The sequence below is a fragment of the Haliotis rufescens genome, unplaced genomic scaffold, assembly GCF_023055435.1.
Source record: "Haliotis rufescens isolate VD_foot unplaced genomic scaffold, xgHalRufe1.0.p SCAF_3, whole genome shotgun sequence".
Classification (NCBI taxonomy): Eukaryota; Metazoa; Mollusca; class Gastropoda; order Lepetellida; family Haliotidae; genus Haliotis; species Haliotis rufescens.
The window spans coordinates 28,388,219-28,407,620 of NW_025964001.1; the positions used below are offsets into that span (position 1 = coordinate 28,388,219).

General features: G+C 40.5%; 1 protein-coding gene across 1 annotated transcript in view; it reads left to right on the top strand.

The window, feature by feature from the left end:
* The window catches only part of LOC124145276 (ephrin type-B receptor 1-like), an 88,522-nt gene that overhangs the window by 37,898 nt on the left and 31,222 nt on the right, over window positions 1-19,402 (top strand). The window contains exons 5-15 of the mRNA XM_046515026.2: window positions 247-295; window positions 1,694-1,878; window positions 9,173-9,305; window positions 9,957-10,249; window positions 11,525-11,699; window positions 12,193-12,222; window positions 13,112-13,156; window positions 13,923-14,161; window positions 14,639-14,762; window positions 17,336-17,506; window positions 18,104-18,265. Coding sequence (XP_046370982.1) covers window positions 247-295; window positions 1,694-1,878; window positions 9,173-9,305; window positions 9,957-10,249; window positions 11,525-11,699; window positions 12,193-12,222; window positions 13,112-13,156; window positions 13,923-14,161; window positions 14,639-14,762; window positions 17,336-17,506; window positions 18,104-18,265 — 1,606 coding nt within the window. The remainder of the gene's footprint in view (window positions 1-246; window positions 296-1,693; window positions 1,879-9,172; window positions 9,306-9,956; window positions 10,250-11,524; window positions 11,700-12,192; window positions 12,223-13,111; window positions 13,157-13,922; window positions 14,162-14,638; window positions 14,763-17,335; window positions 17,507-18,103; window positions 18,266-19,402) is intronic.

Here is a 19,402-nt window from a genome sequence, read left to right on the forward strand (position 1 = left end):
CTTGTACATCCTGTTACTTTTCTTATAAAACGTGATAAATGCACTTCCCGCTACATACTATTGTTTATCTGCTGTTGTCTATAACTGTCGATAGCAATCGATCAAAGCTTCGTGACGTCCACATGACGTCTTCATGCATCCGGTTGAAGTTCGTAACACCAGTGTCGTTCCTGCAAAGGCTATGTTTGACACATGTACTATTGATAAATGTATATGACATTTTTTTTATTTATTTTTTTATCACAGACGCGTGGGTGCGAGATTGCTTGCGACTTCAGACACAAGCCTCCAACACGTAAGTGTCATTGTCACTGTCTCTACTCCCATGAAGATGAAACAAACGCGATTAATCAAAAGCAACGTCTCCTCGAGTTTTATACATATCTATATTATTTTGTTTGTGAAAAAAACATTCTTGACAAGTTAATGAAACTATAAATAATGACATTCACCGCGTATGATTCATTTCTCTAGCAGAAAAAACCATTAGATTGATTCCAGTATAATAAAACGGATATAACTCATTTTTATGAATATTTGAGGCGTTCTTTGTCACATTTCAAAAAGATGGGAAAATAATTTGTGTTTAAAGAAGTTGTTTTACGATGGCTTTGGTAGAAAAGTTTATTTTTTTGTAACCAACTGATCAAAGTTGTCTAGTCGATGTTTGAATTGTATGGGTTTCTTCAACAACTGAGTGAGTGAGTGAGTTAAGATTTAACGTCACATCGGCAGTATTTCAGCCATATCATGACGTTCAACAACTGAGGTCACCTCAGACATACATCAGGTATATATTCTTGTATGGTTAAAGGGTCGCTAAATGGCTGAAATAAAACCGATGCAACGTAACATTATAAAATTTTAACTCACCCACTATTGTTAAAGGGGGACAAGGCCTTGGATCAACTGACAGTCCTGGGATGTTTGCTTCCTGGCCTGTCATGAAAACGGTTTTTTTTGCCAGCTGCAATGTTGTGATACGTATTTTATATCAGCCTTACAGTAATGATAACTGTAATAACACACCAACACCTGACCCGTAAAGAACTGGGAAATAATACGGCATCAGCAACCCATGCTTGTCGTAAAAGGCGACTATGCTTGTCGTAAGAGGCGAGGATCGGTTGGTCAGGCTCGCTGACTTGGTTGATGCATGTCATTGTATCCGAATTGCGTGAATCGATGCTCATATCAGTCACTTGGTTTTCTGGTTCAGGATCGATTATTTACAAACCGCCGTCATATGGCGGGAATTAAACAAAAAAGCAAAAGCAAAGCTACAATGCCTAAGTTTCTTCCCCGGCACTATTTACAACATCTAAACCCAGACTTTATAAAGGGATTTCACATTGTGCACCAGTCTCTCTTTAACTCATTTATAATACAGAACACCATGCATGCTGTCCATTTAAACATTGTTTGATGAGCAGTGTGCACTAATACAGGACGCTTAGTCTCTGAAAATATATAATCTTTATAGAAACAAGCAATTACATTTAAATTAAAAAGGAGCCCCAGTGAGATACCGGACCTGTGGAAAATCTAGACTTGCTTCATGTAGGCCTATAGCATTACAGTAAGGGATGGGCGAACGGGAAAATAATATGATTTAGTTTCTGTGGCCAGACTAAGATAAAGGCAGCGTGATGATTTTGTCAGGATAATTAATTATTTTTGTTTGTATGAACAGAGACGAAAAATCAACGCTGGACCTTTTCCCCCGGTGATGTGCAGACGAGAAGGAATTCCAGAGTGACGGACATTCAGTGGAAACCTCCCAAGCCTCCAGTCTTCTCTAAGTCCAGGAAGTCCCTGGTGTATATCATAATGGTTCGGAGGAAGGGAAGCAAGGATCCCTGGAAACAACTAACACAGGTAAAATGACGTTTAGCATATCGAACTTAGATGCTCTGTCATTCCAGCCCAGTTCCTTATGCCAGTCGTTAAAAGCTTGATACAGTAAACTACGGTTATAACGAACTCAAAGGGACCACTAATTTTAGTTCGTTGTAGCCGTGGTTCGTTATATGCATATATACAGCACAACTACAGCAAATAGTCGGGACAAAAAAGTAAGTTCGTTATATCCGTCAGTTCGTTATAAGCGTGTTCGTTATAACCGTAGTTTACTGTATGTTGATATGTTGGACAAATTGGCGCAATGTTGGTAGTGCGCGTATGTGCTGCCGTCATAGAGTACGGTTTCTCAGTCGTAAAACGACACTGGTGTATCTATATTGTATTATTGAGAATACGGTACAACCTCTAGATTAACATTTAGTCTCTGAAATCTTATATTACACAATATCCTTCTTGACTCTAAAAATATAAAAAATTCCTTATGCTGATTTCGGAATAGAGCTAGCTTGAGCTGGCTAGACTTGCTTTTGTATGCATTTCTAGATTATTATTTTTAATAAAATAAATATATTCCACGGTCATGGTGCAGGACTATACAATCTCCTGAATGTCAAGTCAGTAGGACCATCGGGAGACAATACCAAGTTATCGGCAGTGCCGATATAATACCCTAGCTAGTGTTATACTGTCTATCGTGTATCAAAGTACAGGTATTATACCATAGGGCCTGTCGTATGACACAGTGCCGATATAATACCCTAGCTAGTATCATACTGTCTATCGTGTATCAAAGTACAGGTATTATACCATAGGGCCTGTCGTATGACACAGTGCCGATATAATACCCTAGCTAGTATTATACTGTCTATCGTGTATCAAAGTACAGGTATTATACCATAGGGCCTGTCGTATGACACAGTGCCGATATAATACCCTAGCTAGTATCATACTGTCTATCGTGTATCAAAGTACAGGTATTATACCATAGGGCCTGTCGTATGACACAGTGCCGATATAATACCCTAGCTAGTATTATGCTGTCTATCGTGTATCAAAGTACAGGTATTATACCATAGGGCCTGTCGTATGACACAGTGCCGATATAATACCCTAGCTAGTATCATACTGTCTATCGTGTATCAAAGTACAGGTATCATACCATAGGGCCTGTCGTATGACACAGTGCCGATATAATACCCTAGCTAGTATTATGCTGTCTATCGTGTATCAAAGTACAGGTATTATACCATAGGGCCTGTCGTATGACACAGTGCCGATATAATACCCTAGCTAGTATCATACTGTCTATCGTGTATCAAAGTACAGGTATTATACCATAGGGCCTATCGTATGACACAGTGCCGACATTTCATACCATGTAGTGCCGATATTGCACCATAGTGTCGATTTTATTCCATACTTTCGATAGTATTCTAAATTGTCGATATTATGCCATACTTACGATATTATTCTAAATAGTCGATATTTTTTTCCATAATACCGGTATTATTTCATACTATCGATATTATTCCATACTGCCGGTATTATTCCATACAACCTATATTATTCTACATTGCCAAATACTATTCAATACTGTCAGTATTCTTCCATGCAACCGATATTATTCTAAATTGCCGATACTATTCCACACGGCTGACCCTATAGCATTACGCCCTTTCAATGTATCAAGTTGAAGAAGCTAACAAGATATCTGCCTTAAACATCTACTGCCAAATGTGGTCGTCGTCATTTTGCCGAGAACAAAATGAGCATTTAAAATAAATGCGTGCCGCTTAAAAAGGTGTCCTTTGAGCGCCAAGCATAACAAAAAATAGACCCGCGTAGTCGTGTTTGTCTTTCTCAAGATGAGTATATACACGAAACTTTCATAAACTCTCCGGGAGAAGACAAACGTACCCCTTTCAGAACAATCCATCATGTGTGTGACACGTGGCAGTGTCTATAGCAAAACACGAGTAGGGTCACGATAGCGGGTCAACTACAATACGCTTGTAATAGACATGTTTTTCTATGTGATATTGATTATCATTTTGTTTATATCAATGTGCATTTCACACACGTCGAGAACATGACATCTTTGTAAATACACAGATAAAGCGAGCGCCTTGGACTGGGCCAGGCATTCCGGGGCGGTGGGCACATGTTGCGCTCACCTGTTCCTAGTGTGAAGATACATTATATTTTGGGAATCCTGCTGCAGTCGACGAGCGAAGCCCAAGTTAATCAGAAACAATGTCTTTGGTGCTGGAATAACAGTAGGGTTTGATCTTTTTATTAGAGTCCTTAAATTCTAATCTTTGACAGGTAAAGGGCATGAGGGGCTGAAATAGGCAAGGACTTCGGTGAAATAACACCATAGTTTGGCATTTCCTTTCGGATATAAGAGAAGCATGGCAGCATAGACATGAATACACTCACTGTGTTTCTTGGGGGTGAATCGGATAGGGATTACACAGGTGAAATGGTCGTCTGGAAGTTCTCACAAGTTGGTGGTATATGTATAGAAGGAAGTGTTTTGACGTAGGTGTCGTCGGAAAGTAGGCCAGAATCCAGTTTCACAAAGCGATCTTAGCGCTAAGATGATCCTAACTCCCATACTTTAACATAGGCGTAGTGCTAAGTTCGCTTTGTGCATATGGGCCATTGCACGCATTTTGTTCGTTGGTGTCATTGGCATTTACAGATAGCCTTTGTGATCAAACTGTTTGATAACTCCAGCTTGATAACGGTTTAAGAATCTACATCGAAACGTTGCTGAATGCAATACACCAGAATTTGTTATCCATAATGTTGTGTGTGTTTTCTTTTATGTTTATGATCGTGAACGCCAACTGAATCCATTTCAACAATGATGTCCTGGTTCAGTAAGGACTGGTGGGATAGCCTAGTGGTTAACCCCTTCTCTCGTCACACCAAAGGCTAATGTAGTGTGAAGCCCATATCTTGTGTCCCTCGCTGTGATAGTGCTGGATTAATGCTAAAAGCAGCGTAAAACCACACTCATTCTTGTCACGTATTCTGTACCTTTGTATGGGGATGTATTCGTTGACTCATCACAGCCAACACAATGCATATTAATTTCACTCCCGTTGTAACAAAATCGGATGTAGCGAATAGTTCGATATAATAAACACAATGCTATTCCCCGAAGTAAGAATTAGAATTACACAAAAATAAATTGCCTGTCCGAAAACATATTCTACGTATAACAAAAATCCAATCCAATATATTAAATGGTGGACGCCTTAATGTGACACAAACGGACATGTAATCCATTTACGTTTTTTTGTGGGTGCTGTCAGAACGACATCATCAGCCCACTGATACATATGACGTGAAGATCCGGGGTAGAATAGGTCTTCAGCAACCCATTCTTGCCGTAAGAAGCATTTTTGCTTGTTAGAGGCCAGTAATGGGATCGGGTGCTCAAGCTCGCTGACTTGGTTGAATCATGACATCGAATCCCAATTGCGTGGATTGATGCTCGTGATGTCAGTCACTGAATTGTCTGGTCCAGACTCGATTATTTACAGACCGCCGTCATATAGATAAAATATTGCTGAGTACGGGGTTAAACAAAAAAACAAACCATTGACAAATACTTTCTACGAAAGCCTTTTTTTTGCCGACATAATTATGTTACTAATCAGCTTTTTTGTAATGGGTTTACCTGGTTCATGTTGAAATATACACGGATAGCCCTGCATCGAGGTACCGCATATTTGTGGCGTTTACATAATCTACAAACTGTACTTGTGGAAATATTACTATAATTACCTATAATTGCCTTTGGTTTCTGCAATAAAAATACCTCTTAATTGAAAACAAGCAAACCTGTTTCATATTCCATATTCATAATCCTTGATGAGTTGGTAACGTTATGCACTCCGCCAGAAAGAAATATAACCGCATCAAACTATACATTGCTGAGATGAGGGAATCTGCAAATCGAGCACAGATGTTGACCTAGGTTCATGATATCCTATAAATTGCATCATGTGTGTATTTTTGGTTAACATTTAACATAACACCATTCTTCCACACGGCTACTGTTTATATCCGATACACGCTTGTCGCACAATCGCCAAACACGCTACAGTGAACTACGGTTATAACGAACTCAAAGGGACTACTAATGTTTGTTCGTTATAACCGTAGTTCGTTATAAACATACATACAGCATAACCACAGCAAATAGTCGGGACCAAAAAAAGTAAGTTCGTTATATCCGTCAGTTCGTTATAAGCGTGTTCGTTATAACCATAGTTTCATATTTCATAACCATTACGGTGTTAAGAATATTTAATTTTCACGTTTCATGCACCTGTGTTTGGACAATTACATGTGGATTCGTGATCAAATTCAGATATTCCCTCATCGGTAAATTTATTTAACATTGACCGAGGTGGAGATAATCTGGAAAGTTTTTGTTACTCAGAGTAATTTTTAAAAACTCAAAGATCAGATAAAATACAGACTGGTTCTAACAAGGATCAAGGTCTTTTTCGGATTGTTTTCACTGACATTTGGTACTTTGTGACGTCACGATCCGATGGTTAATTAACAGTGTCTCTCCGTATAGTATACTTCCGGTTAGACCAACTGAACCAATCAAAATTCATTTTATCTGGCATAATCAATCAAATATAGCCAAAGCAGTGTTCTCATTGTTTTAATGTTAGCGGAAGTGTCCATGGTAAATCCACTCAGAACCAACTCTGCTTGTTCGTGAACTCAACTCTTGTTTTGTTTTAAAACATATTGGCTAAACTTACAACCTGACATTCAATATCTCAGTTGGACAAAGGTCACTTTTATCACCACATCCGGAGCAAGACCGGAAATGACAAATGACGATGGAGAATATACACATTATAGTAAACGCGTGCACTATTCATAACAATCAGTGCTTATCATTGACGAAAGATCTTAAAGATCCAAGTTTGAAAGTGTTGAAATATGGATGGGCTTGTTCATCGCGGATTCAAAATTTGCTTGCAATGGACTAAAACTTCGACTGGTTTGACTTGTGTTCGGCGCTATTCTCGCTGACATGTGTTTTGGTTGTTGATTTATTTACACGACTTGAAAGGGTGAAGCCATCGGTTAACGTCATATGATACACAGTATAAAACTTCATACTATCCCTTCCGAAAATTCAGGTAAAAAGAACAGGTGGTAACAAACTTGGTCAATATAAAATGTAAAATTTGAGATAAATTATCACTAGACATGATGATTTACCATTGACCATGAGATAGCACACGTGACAACTATGTTCATTGCCCAGGGTGCTTAAAGAAAATCCCTTGGGTTAGTTAATAATGAGAACTTAACCAACGTATTAAGGAAGAGAATATATGGATGTCACCTTCTTTATTATTACGTTTCGGAGTATATGCTTGCTCTTTCATCAGGTGAATGAATGCCATGAGGCAGAGAGCATATATATATATATATATATATATATATATATATATATATATGTATGGCTAATCGGCGAATCCTTTGAACAAAGTACAGACAATGTAACATAACAATATGAATATTTCATTTTTCATTTGTTTTATTACAACGTTTTTGTATCGTTATCTATCATGAAGTGATCCGATTTTCCCGATCACGACCGCTGATACAACTTAATTCCGTTTATCCGACATACTCGTTATCCGACATAATAATTTGCAACCAACCATGTCGTATTAACAGGACTTGACTGTATGCCGTTTTTACATGGGCACTTCACGCACTTCAATTGCCTGCCCCATCGCTCGTCGGAAGGCCAGTTTAATTAGTCACTGACGCTAACTGGCATCTGGTGATAACGCGTGCTTATTAAAACGGCGCCGGCAAGACGACTGAGAATTGGAGTGTTGTTTCCCTTTAAATATTTTTTAGGAACACGATTTCTTTGGCCAGATTTGAAATACACCTGTATATTTCTCTACAATGCACCTGAAGTTTCTTCATCTACCCATGTTAGTCTTACCTGTGGTTTTATCAGAGACCATCTCAAATTTTATAGTCTCTTGTTCATCAACATCCGATGAAATATTTTGGTACTGCTATTTCAACCAAAGTTAGCATATTATTTATTTGTGACTTTCTGTTTGTTTGACCATTAATGGGTAATGTTCCAACATAGTTCAGTAACACGCCCTGATGCGCTACAGGTAAACATCTATGTTAACAGTTGGCAGGTGGTACTCCTATAAGCATATCCGATTCCTATCACTCCCCAGTGGTTAGTGACTAATCCCAGTGAAGGTATTAGCTGTCAATTACCTTCCATTGATCATCGCCAAGAGGAGTCATTGAGATCCTCAGTGGAGTACTACCGTTAAGCAGTTGCAAAGTGCTCCAAAATCACCCTTCCCTCTCATGCTTTCCACAATGACAGCATGGAAACTAATACTTTATATTTGTTTGACCTCAAAATATTTATATATATTTTCTCGTCATTTTTTAAACAAGGGATGTCGGGCATATGTAAATATATAGTAAAATTCGTAACTAATGTTGAGACGCGTGAAGATCCGGGCAGAGAATTGGCCTTCAGAAACCCATGCTTGCCGTAAGAAGCGACAATGCTTGCCGTTAAGAGGCGACTAACGGGTTCGGGTAGTCAGGCTCGCTGACTTGGTTGATGCATGTCATCGTATCCCCATTGCGTGGATCGATGCTCAGACCAATCACTGGATTGTCGGTCCAGACTCGTTTATTTACAGACCGCCGTCATATAGCTGGAGTGAGTGAGTTTGGTTTTACGCCGCCTTTAGCAATATTCCAGCAATATCACGGCGGGGGACACTAGTAATGGGCATCACACATTGTACCCATGTCGGGAATCGAACCCGGGTCATCGGCGTGACGAGCGAACGCTTTAACCAACTACATAGCTGGAATATTGCTGAGGTTGATAAAAGCAATTATATACTTTTCATTGCATATACTTACATAATACAATAAATAACTCCAAAATAAATTCTAAAAAAACAATTAGATCCAAGCAAAAACATCATTAGAAAACAAGGTAAATATCAGTTTGATCTTTTGATGAATCTCTAGAGAGACATTTTAGAAATCGTGTTTGATAAGGGAAGGTCTGTCATAAAACAAGATGAAGTGATACGCAATGTCTCCCATTCCAATAGCGCCTGCTTATATTTGACCAGGCAATGCGGTATCAACTGGGGAAGGAGACTGATAGTTATCTTGTTTGTAACATTACCCATGCTGATGTTTTTGTTTACTTGTATTGTTTATATTCACTTCTAATCACCAACAGCTAGCGTCCCAGATGGTGAGCTTCAAAACAGACACCATGCCGGATCCCCCAGAGTTTCAGCTGTTGGCTATATCCAACAGAGGAATTGTGGCCAAATCGAAACGATTTTCACCTGACTCTGTTGTTAAGGAAAGTAAGTACTACATCATATGCAAATGTAGATCCAGTCTTAGAAATTATTTTTTTTAAGACGAAGTAGCCTTATTTCATTACTCCTCATGAAAACCCAGGGGAGAATGGGTCTTCAGCAACCCATGCTTGTCATTAGAGGAGACTAACGGAATCGGGTGGTAAGGCTCGCTAACTTGGTTGATGCATGCCATCATGTCCCAAATACATCGATCAATGGTCACGATGTCAATCACTGGTTTGGGGGCACGGGTGGCCCAGTCGTCCAAGGCGCCGTGATTCGCTATGCAGAGTTGCGTCCATTTGTCACGCCAGAAACCTATGAGTGTGGGTTCGAATCCCGGTTCTCCCCGATTATGTTTCTTGGTTTGTCAGCACCATACTGGTGCTCGTGGGTTTCACCGAAGTGGTAAACGTCTAAGACCTGCATAACTTCGGGCTTTCCTCCCACATTAAGCTGACACACCGCGATATAACTGGAATATTGTCAAAAACGGCGTTAAACCCAACTCACTCACTCACTCAGTCACTCAGTCTCTGGTTTAGCTGTTCCAGGCCACCGTCATAGATCTGGAATACTGTTAAACAAAAAGAAATAAAAAAATCAAATCAGTTTTGATCCCAAATAACAGAGGCTAATGTTTGTTTTCTACAGCCTATCCCTTTCCGAACGGCCACCTGGTGGAGGGCCTGAGCGCCACCTACACACCAGACATCAGCCCCATGAACATCACCATCGACATGAAGATGGTTTCCGGCAAGCTGCAGACTTCCCTCGACTGGAACCACCCCAGCGCTGAAGTGCTCCAGTGTGCCAAGAGCAATGAACCATGTTTCTATGAGATGAACTGGTTCCTTACCGACTGTGCCGCCTACCCAAGGGCACCAGCATGTGAGACATTGCCATATCACACCGCCGAGACCGCTCATTTCCTCTACAAAGAAAAGGTAGGTCATTCTGTTTTGATATGAACATGTCTCTGACTTCCACAGGATTTCAGCACATTGGCGTTAATGTGCTTGCTTATAGCCAAAACCAATGAAACAATCTTTCACATGGTTAGATTTAAAGTCCATTCTTATTTACATATTTTATCTTTACATTTGTACTTGATCATGCTATTACTCCAGAATTGGCAGGGTGGTGGTGTAGCCAAGTGGTCATCCGGGGGGGTAGAACCATGCTTGCTGTGAATGGCGACTATGCGATTATTAAGAGGCGATTAAAGGGATCGGGTGTTCAGGATCACTGACTTGGTTGATGCATGGCATCGTATCCCAAACACCTTTCCCAAACACCTGGTGTTATCGCTGATCCATTCATACTACTTCCACAGCTACTTTGCCTTTAATGCCCAATGGAATCTGTTTCAGCAGATAATCGAAACTGATTATTCTCTGTTGCTGATGTTTATTATTTAACAGTGTCAATAAAATCAATTATTAGTTCTCGCTGTCGCTGAACAGAGATCTGAGGACATCCCATTACTGGTCACTTCATAACGACTTTTCATCCGACGAATCAGAACATCTCTTGCCAGATCAAGAAAATGAAAATCCCGTCGGAGCGTGTTTTCTAATCATGCAACGTCGTAGAGGTTACCACTTGGTAAAACTTACGTCCTGTATAACCGATTCTATCAAAATCGTTGTCTATCTCTCACCTTAGTAGCATAAAAAATTGACCGAAGGAAACGTTGTATAGTACGTGGGAAGTACTGCCATACAACATCAAGCCTATATTAGACATTCCAGAATGTTATTTTCTTCAGTTTTAATTTTTTTTAGTCGAGAACTTTGTCAACATTTTTTTCAAGCGTAGTCTGAAATGGAAGTCACGAGTTTGAAACAAGTGCCGTAATGCTTGAGAAAGCAGCTTTCTGATTGGCTAATGTCGATTCTTAGTCATTTCAATGGTTAAAGTTCACGAAACGTCGTTCTGATGTGACCGGTAATGGGATGTCATCAGATATTTGTTCAGAGGTTGTGAGAAATAAGATCTGACTTTTATGAACTTGTATATTTAGATACTTAAAAAAATCACACCAAATGTTTTGCTTAACGAAATAAGATATGTTTATTACTTAATTGTATTCATAATCAGAATAGATAAAAATAAATGACATAGTGAGAACGAAACAAATTCAAATACCTTAAAGTTTGACTGTAATTTTAGAGGGTTAATATGTTTAATGTAAGTTAAGTTTTCTTTTCTTCTTGCAGCCAAATTTCCGCATTCCTGACATTGAGTTGAACTCCCTGTATGACGTGTTGATCAGCATCAGGGATGCTCACGGAGAAGCAGTCGAAGGGAAAACATCATTCAAGACACCGTTGTGTCTCCAGATGAGCATTGACAGAACCACCTGTAACGATGACCTGGATGTCTTCGGACAAAGTGAGAACAACTTTGGGGATCAATAGTTTCACCCTTATACACTTTGAGATCAAGCAATATCTCCTACGAGACATGTAGTTATAGGGGCGGTCGGGTAGCCTAGTGGTTAAAGCGTTTGCTCGTCACACAGAAGACCTGGGTTCGATTCCCGACATGGGTACAATGTGTGAAGCCCATTTCTGGTGTCCCCCGCCGAGATATTGCTGGAATATTGCTAAAAGCGGCGTAAAACCATACTCACTCACTCACTCACTCACTCACATGTAGTTTTATCGCTGAAATGAAATTGCATCACTTTGCTTTACAGATCATTGTGACGTCACCTATAACCATGATATCAAATGAAATGACATCGCTTATCTCTCTAAAGCTTGTTAGCTGTACTTTTTACACTCAAGACATTTGTCATTACTATGTCATTACTATGACATTAACTATAGTCAAAGGACAAAGAATTCATGATGTAACTGTGTTTTTCATTCCTTATTTTCAGACAACCCAGAAAATGTTCCTGCAAATTTGAGTAAGTTTCCTGTAACTTCCAAGGCAAACTTCACATTATCCCAAGTGGGATGCCAGGCTGAACAGTTCCCAATCATTGCTTGCTAGTGGGTAGGCGGTGTTGTAGCCGAGTGGTTTAAGCGTTCACTCCTTATGCCAAAAGATCCTGGTTCGATTCCCCACATGGGTACAATGTGTGAAGCCTATTGCTGGTGTCCCCTGCGATGATATTACTTAAGTGGCGTAAAACCATACTCACTCACTCACTGCATGTGAGAAGGGCATGGGTGGCCCAGTCGTCTAAGGCGCCGGAATTCGCTATGCAGAGTTGTGTCCCTTGGGCACACCAGAAACCTATGATTGTGGGTTCGAATCCCGGTTTGCCCCAATTATGTTTCTAGGTTTGTCAGTACCATACCCGTGCTCGTGGGTTTCACCGAAGTGGTAAACGTCTAAGACCTGCATCACTTCGGGCTTTCCTCCACATTAAGCTGACACGCCGCGATATAACTGGAATACTGTTAAAAGCGGCGTTAAACCCAACTCACTCACTCACTCACTGCATGTGAGCTGTCACAGCTGGCTATAATACAGTTGAGTGGTAGGTAAACATGTGTCACGTAGTAGTTTGAGCATTATTGACCCACTTTTTAGCAGCATTGCTCATGCTGTCAACCACAGGTATTCCTGGCAAAGACTTGATTATTTACAGGCCACTGTAATCTAGCTGCATCGTTAAACAAAATTTGCTGTCTTCATTGAAGTGACTTCCCCTGTATTTATTACTTGCTGATACAAGCTATGAAGGACCTTTATGATACCGACGATATTTCCACATAGTTTGTATTCCAATTTCATTCTCTTCTCCCTGAGGTGTATACAGATTGGTAGTTGTCTATTGTGTCTTTCAGGTATACCTGTCTCCACTTTCTCACCTGAAACAGCCTCTGCCACAGGTAAGTGCTCATGTTTGTTTATACAAAATCAGATTTAAAAAAAATATTTAAAAAATATTTAAAAAATATTTAAAAAATATAAATGCATGGAAGGATATTGTAACTGAATGGCCCCGAAAACAAAACAATATTTATATGTATCAACTATTGAAGCAAATAAAAGCAACAAAACCCTTTCCATAATTATAAGAAATCTATCCTAAAAGCAGAGTCTGTTGTACAATTCTGATGATATCATGAGCATATGTTATGAAAAACTATCAAGTAGTGTTGAGGCCAGGTTTTTGCGAAGGTGAGTGTATCTTGCCTCATCACAAACACACGCAAAGGCAAGTCAACTATTCACCTCGAAAAATGCATGGGAACAAATGGTACAAGTCAAAATAGGAAATTGCATTAGACATAATTTCTGTTACTGATGCGTCAAAATGGGAAATGAGTTCAAATACAGTTACCTACGGTTATAACGAACTAAAAGGGACCACTAATTTAAGTTCGTTATAACTGTAGTTTGTTTTATAAGCATATACACACCATATCTACAGTAGTTGTCCGGGACCAAAAAATAAGTTAGTTATATTGGTCAGTTTGTTATAAGCGTGTTCCTTATAAACATAGTTTACTGTATTTTGTTTCATTGGACATTCTGCTGAAAAAGCATGTGATGAAAGCCCCCATTGAAAGGGTTCATTGAACTTGTTGAACAGGATTTATATTAATTCAACGACAATTCTGGTCTTTATACCTAAATTACGTTGTCTTCCAGACATTGAAGAATTGAAGCTAAAGATCAACGAAAACCCACAGATGACCTTCAACCCTTCGACATCGATGACGGAGGTGAATATCACATGGACGAGCGTCCTCAACCAGTCTGTGTTTGAGAAGTACCAGGTGTTCTGGTACACAGATGATGATGAATACTACCCCAAGCCTGGCCAGAATGAAACAGGCCAAGCTCACATGATCCTGGAACTGGAGACAAATAAGCTATATACTATTGATGTAAGTCAAACATTGCACTTGATTACAGATTAAAAAATATAAAAAAATATACCCCATTGCATGATTTAACCAATGACGATGAGAATATTTATTATTTCTTCTGTGTAAAGAGCTTGTTACTTGTAAAAGCTTATTAGATATGATGAAAAAGTCTGGATTTAATGTAAAGATTTTCTCTCCCTCTAGAGCCAGTTGTAAATACAATAAGAGTAATATTACTTTGGCCTTTTGGTTTTTATTAGTATGATTGTAATACCGAAAGATAAAAGTAAACAATTATACAATTTTTCACCATTGAACAGTGGTGACAAATTCGGCCACAGAAATAATTGTCAAAAGTAATAGAAAAAAATCAATTTCAGTTACTTTTTGTCTGTCGGTCTACAATTATTTTATGGTCTCTGGTCTCATAAGCCAGCTAAAAAAACTGGCCTGATTGGTCTGAAAATATTGTGTATGTGTGTATTAATGTTGTAGGTGACAGCATACTACACAGATGACTACAGCGAGCCATGCTCCATCACGGATACTATACAACTCCTAACTCAGAGAAACCTCAGTTCCTCAACTGTCATTGCTCAACCAATCAAACAGCCTCATAGTAAGTTGACAGCCAATCAATTCCACCATTACAAAGGGAACAGCCTCTAGTCTGGTTGCTGTGGCTGGTGAGGTATAGACGTAATTAGTGCTCAGTGTGAAAATGGGACATTATCCTTGTGTATTTAGTGTAATGAATGTTAGATTACTATACATCATACAATTTGAGGTGTGTGAGATCTCAATCTCATTAAAATCAGACCTTAGTTCTCGCTATCGATTGTCTAATCACATGAGCTCCGTATCTGTCCAAGTACATGTTTATTCTACCCGTGAAGATCCGGGGTAGAATAGGTCTTCAGCAACCCATGCTTGTCGTAAGAGGCGACAAACGGGATCGGGTTGTCAGGATCGCTGACTTAGTTGATGCATGTCATCGTATTCCAATTGCGTGGATCGATACTCATGATGTCAATCACAGGATTGTTTGGTCCAGACTCGATTAATATAGCTGGAATATTGCTGATTGCGGCGTTAAACAACAAACAAACAACAACATGTTTATTCATTTACTGAATATCACCGCCTATAAAGCGACCCCACGTGTAAGGTGACCCCCCTGTCCAAGCCCTCCAAATCGTCTAAGACTATTCTCTGTGCAGAGTTGCATCCCTTTCTCACACCAGAAACCTATGATTGTGGGTTGGACCTGGTTCACCCCGATTATGTTTCTAGGTTTGTCACCACCATACCCGTGCTCGTAGGTTTCACCAGGGCATCACTTAGGTCCTCTCACATTAAGCGGGGCGGTCAGGTAGCCTAGTGGTTAAAGCGTTCGCTCGTCATGCCGAAGACCCGGGTTCGATTCCCGACATGGGTACAATGTGTGAAGCCCATTTCTGGTGTCCCCCGCCGTGATATTGCTGGAATATTGCTAAAAGCGGCATAAAATCATACTCACTCACTCTTACATTAAGCTGCCACATTGTGTTAATGTGGACTACTGCCCACAGCAGCATTAAACCCAACTCACTCACTCATTTGAACTTTACAAAACAGTTTTCCCTTCTGAACAATTTCATCAATGTAAGCCTAAAGGAGCATTTTCTGAGAATAACTGGCATCCCACAGTCTCGGAATCTTTGAAAGAAGCGTTTATTGTGTTTGTCTTGTTGTGAAAGTCATCAACTGTGTGACTGTTTGCTTGTTGATATTCCTAATGGCAACAGGTACGCAACTGCTTATGCTGTGTGCTTAGGTAATGATGCGAGTACTTTTATACAGGAATGAAAATAGCTTGTGTTTGTACTTCTTGTACAACAGCTGCGTCGGATTTGAAGGGTTCATATTGTCTCAGAAAACAATCCGTGGTTATAGATTTTTACGTTGGAAGTATTTTTGAAAATTGTTACACCGAACACTAAAAGATGTAAGATAGACGGCATAATCCTGTGGCAATATTTTCAACTGCATGTGCAGCCTGCTGCGGTGTGGGTGCAGACTGCAGACATAGATGCATGCACCTGGTATTAATAGCCCAGCATACCAGGAGGTACTGCAATTGTAGGTGTTGTTAGCTTGACCTGCATGCTTCAGACCAAACATACATCAAAAAGACCTTTCCCGAAAGAAATCTCTTCTCACGGCTGATTCCATCTGTTCCCTTGAATGCCAGTCTTGCGGTGTGCTCCTTGTGATGTCTAACAGCTACAGTGTAAGAGTCCTTGTGTATTACAGCTACAGTGTACAGGGTCCTTGTGTATTACAGCTACAGTGTACAGGGTCCTTGTGTATTACAGCTACAGGGTCCTTGTGTATTACAGCTACAGTGTCCAGGGTCCTTGTGTATTACAGCTACAGCTACAGGGTCCTTGTGTATTACAGCTACAGTGTCCAGGGTCCTTGTGTATTACAGCTACAGTGTACAGGGTCCTTGTGTATTACAGTGTACAGGGTCCTTGTGTATTACAGTGTCCAGGGTCCTTGTGTATTACAGCTACAGTGTACAGGGTCCTTGTGTATTACAGCTACAGTGTACAGGGTCCTTGTGTATTACAGCTACAGTGTACAGGGTCCTTGTGTATTACAGCTACAGTGTCCAGGGTCCTTGTGTATTACAGCTACAGGGTCCTTGTGTATTACAGCTACAGTGTACAGGGTCCTTGTGTATTACAGCTACAGTGTCCAGGGTCCTTGTGTATTACAGCTACAGGGTCCTTGTGTATTACAGCTACAGGGTCCTTGTGTATTACAGCTACAGTGTACAGGGTCCTTGTGTATTACAGCTACAGTGTACAGGGTCCTTGTCTATTACAGCTACAGTTGGCAAGTTGCCATAATAAGCACTGAATAGTTGCATCCCTATCCTGTGCCAGGATATATGCTTGTGTGGGCACCTTTTTTTCAATGTGATGTGTGTCTAAACTTGAGCATATCAAATCTAACAGGCTTGCATCTTATCACCACATATTTTACTTCATGGAAATACTCAGGCCTGTGAAAAGTGATTGTTAGGCCATTAGAGATGAAAAGATATATGTGACTAGAAATGTTAACCAGATCACTTAATCTCCTAACCTCACGACATCATCTGACATGACATCATCTTTCAACACGTCTCACCTTCCCTTTCAGAGCAGGATCTAAGCACTCTGAGTGGTGTGATTGTTGGCGTCGTTGTGGCAACCATCCTCATTGTGGTGGGTTTTGTGGTCTTGTTCTACAAAAAGAGGAAGAGTTTCAAGGATATTATCATCACCAAGACATTTGTTACCAAGAGCAACAGCTACAAGTCTAACGTTGGAGGTATGTGCAAAATGAATTATGGGTATATTCCTGTTGTATGTCATGTGATATTAGCAGATAGTTCTAGGGTATGTCGACCACCAACCTGCTGTGACCTGGCTGATTGTCATCATAACCCGACCATCATTAGTTGGCGCTCACTCTATCAACCACTGGTTTGTGGTGTGCAGACTGGATCATGTGACAGACAGCAATAACTCATGCGTTAAACACTATTTATTCAGGGGGGGTGGGGGTGGGCCAGTCTAAGGCACCTCAATTTGCTGTTCTGAGTTGCATCGATTGGGCACGCCAGAAACCTATGATTGTGGGTTCGAATACCGGTTTGCCCCGATTCTGTTATAAGGGTTTGTCAGCAGCATATCCATGCTTGTTACTAAGGTTTCACCGAAGGGGTAAACAACTAAGACCTGCATCACTTTGAGCTTTCCTCCTACATTAAGCGAACATGCCGTGATATAACTGGAATACTGTTAAAAGCAGCATTAAACCCAACTCACTGACCATTTGTTCAGACACTCACACATCACTTACACTCAATTTTGAAATATTTTTTTCTGTCCTATCAAACATTTTTCTCATGTTTTGTGTTTTCAGCTGGCAAGTCGAATTACTCTAATCAGCTGATGGTAATTAGTGATGAATGGGAACTTGACCCCAAGCAATTGAAATTCAGCACACAACTGGGTCAGGGCGCCTTTGGCAAGGTGGTCACAGGCTACTACTGTGATCAGAAAGTGGCCATCAAGCTCATTAAAGGTAAGCACTTTACTCCCGACATGGAAATGTTTTAATGACCAACTGAACATATAGTTATTAGGAACTGACCATTTCATATTTTAATTCTCTCTGACAAAAATTCCCAGGCTATCACCCTGCCCACCAATCCCTGACCCCATCCCTGACCCCAACCCCAACCCCAACCCCCAACCTTCCACCCCACCCCACCCCATCTCATCCCATCCCCCAATCTCCACCCCTTTCCCAGTCCCCCACCCGTACCCATTCTCACTCCATTCCCCAGTCACTCACCCCATCCCCATCCCCATTCCCCCACCCCCAAACTAATCCCCATCTCCATCCCCCAAACCCAGCCCAAGCCCCCAACTCCCATCCCCATCCCCATCCCCACCCATCCCAAACCCCATCCCAAACCCAATCCCCATCCCCAACCCCAACCCCAACCCCAACCCTAACCCTAACCCTAACCCCAACCCCCTAACCCTAACCCTAACCCCTACCCCAACCCCAACCCCAACCCCAACCTCAACCTCAACCTCAACCCCAACCCCAACCCCATCCCCAACCCCCACCCAAACCCCCACCCCATCCCCATACCCATCCCTGTCCCCATCCCCAATAATATCCCAACACCATAACCAACCCATTACCAACCACAGCACCACCCACCCGAGAATATTTAAAGGTTAGTGCTTTAGAGCAGACAATTTATTTATATTTTTACAGATTTTGTGTGCAAGATGCAGGGGGTGCATATTTCAGATTCAGTTATAATTTTTAATAACTAATAGATTGCTAAATCTTTTTTTTTATGTCTTTAGTAATCAATTCTGGCTGAAAAGGCTTCCCATAATTCATGTTAACATGCACAAATGATCAGCACCATTTTGCCATATGACCTCCAACTACAGTATTATAGTATCAGAGCCTACATGAAACGTATACCTGCCGAACATGAATTGCAACACCTATTTACCTTCATTCCACAATTTCGGCTTGATTAAACTGATACAGATGAAAAACAAACTGCCCTTTAAGTCCCAGCAGAGTATGCAACATAATTACATGTAATAACAAAAAATGATGCTAGCATTATAACTTTTTTTTATGATATTAAGGACTATCTGGAGTTTGAAGTCTGAAAACAGAAGAAAG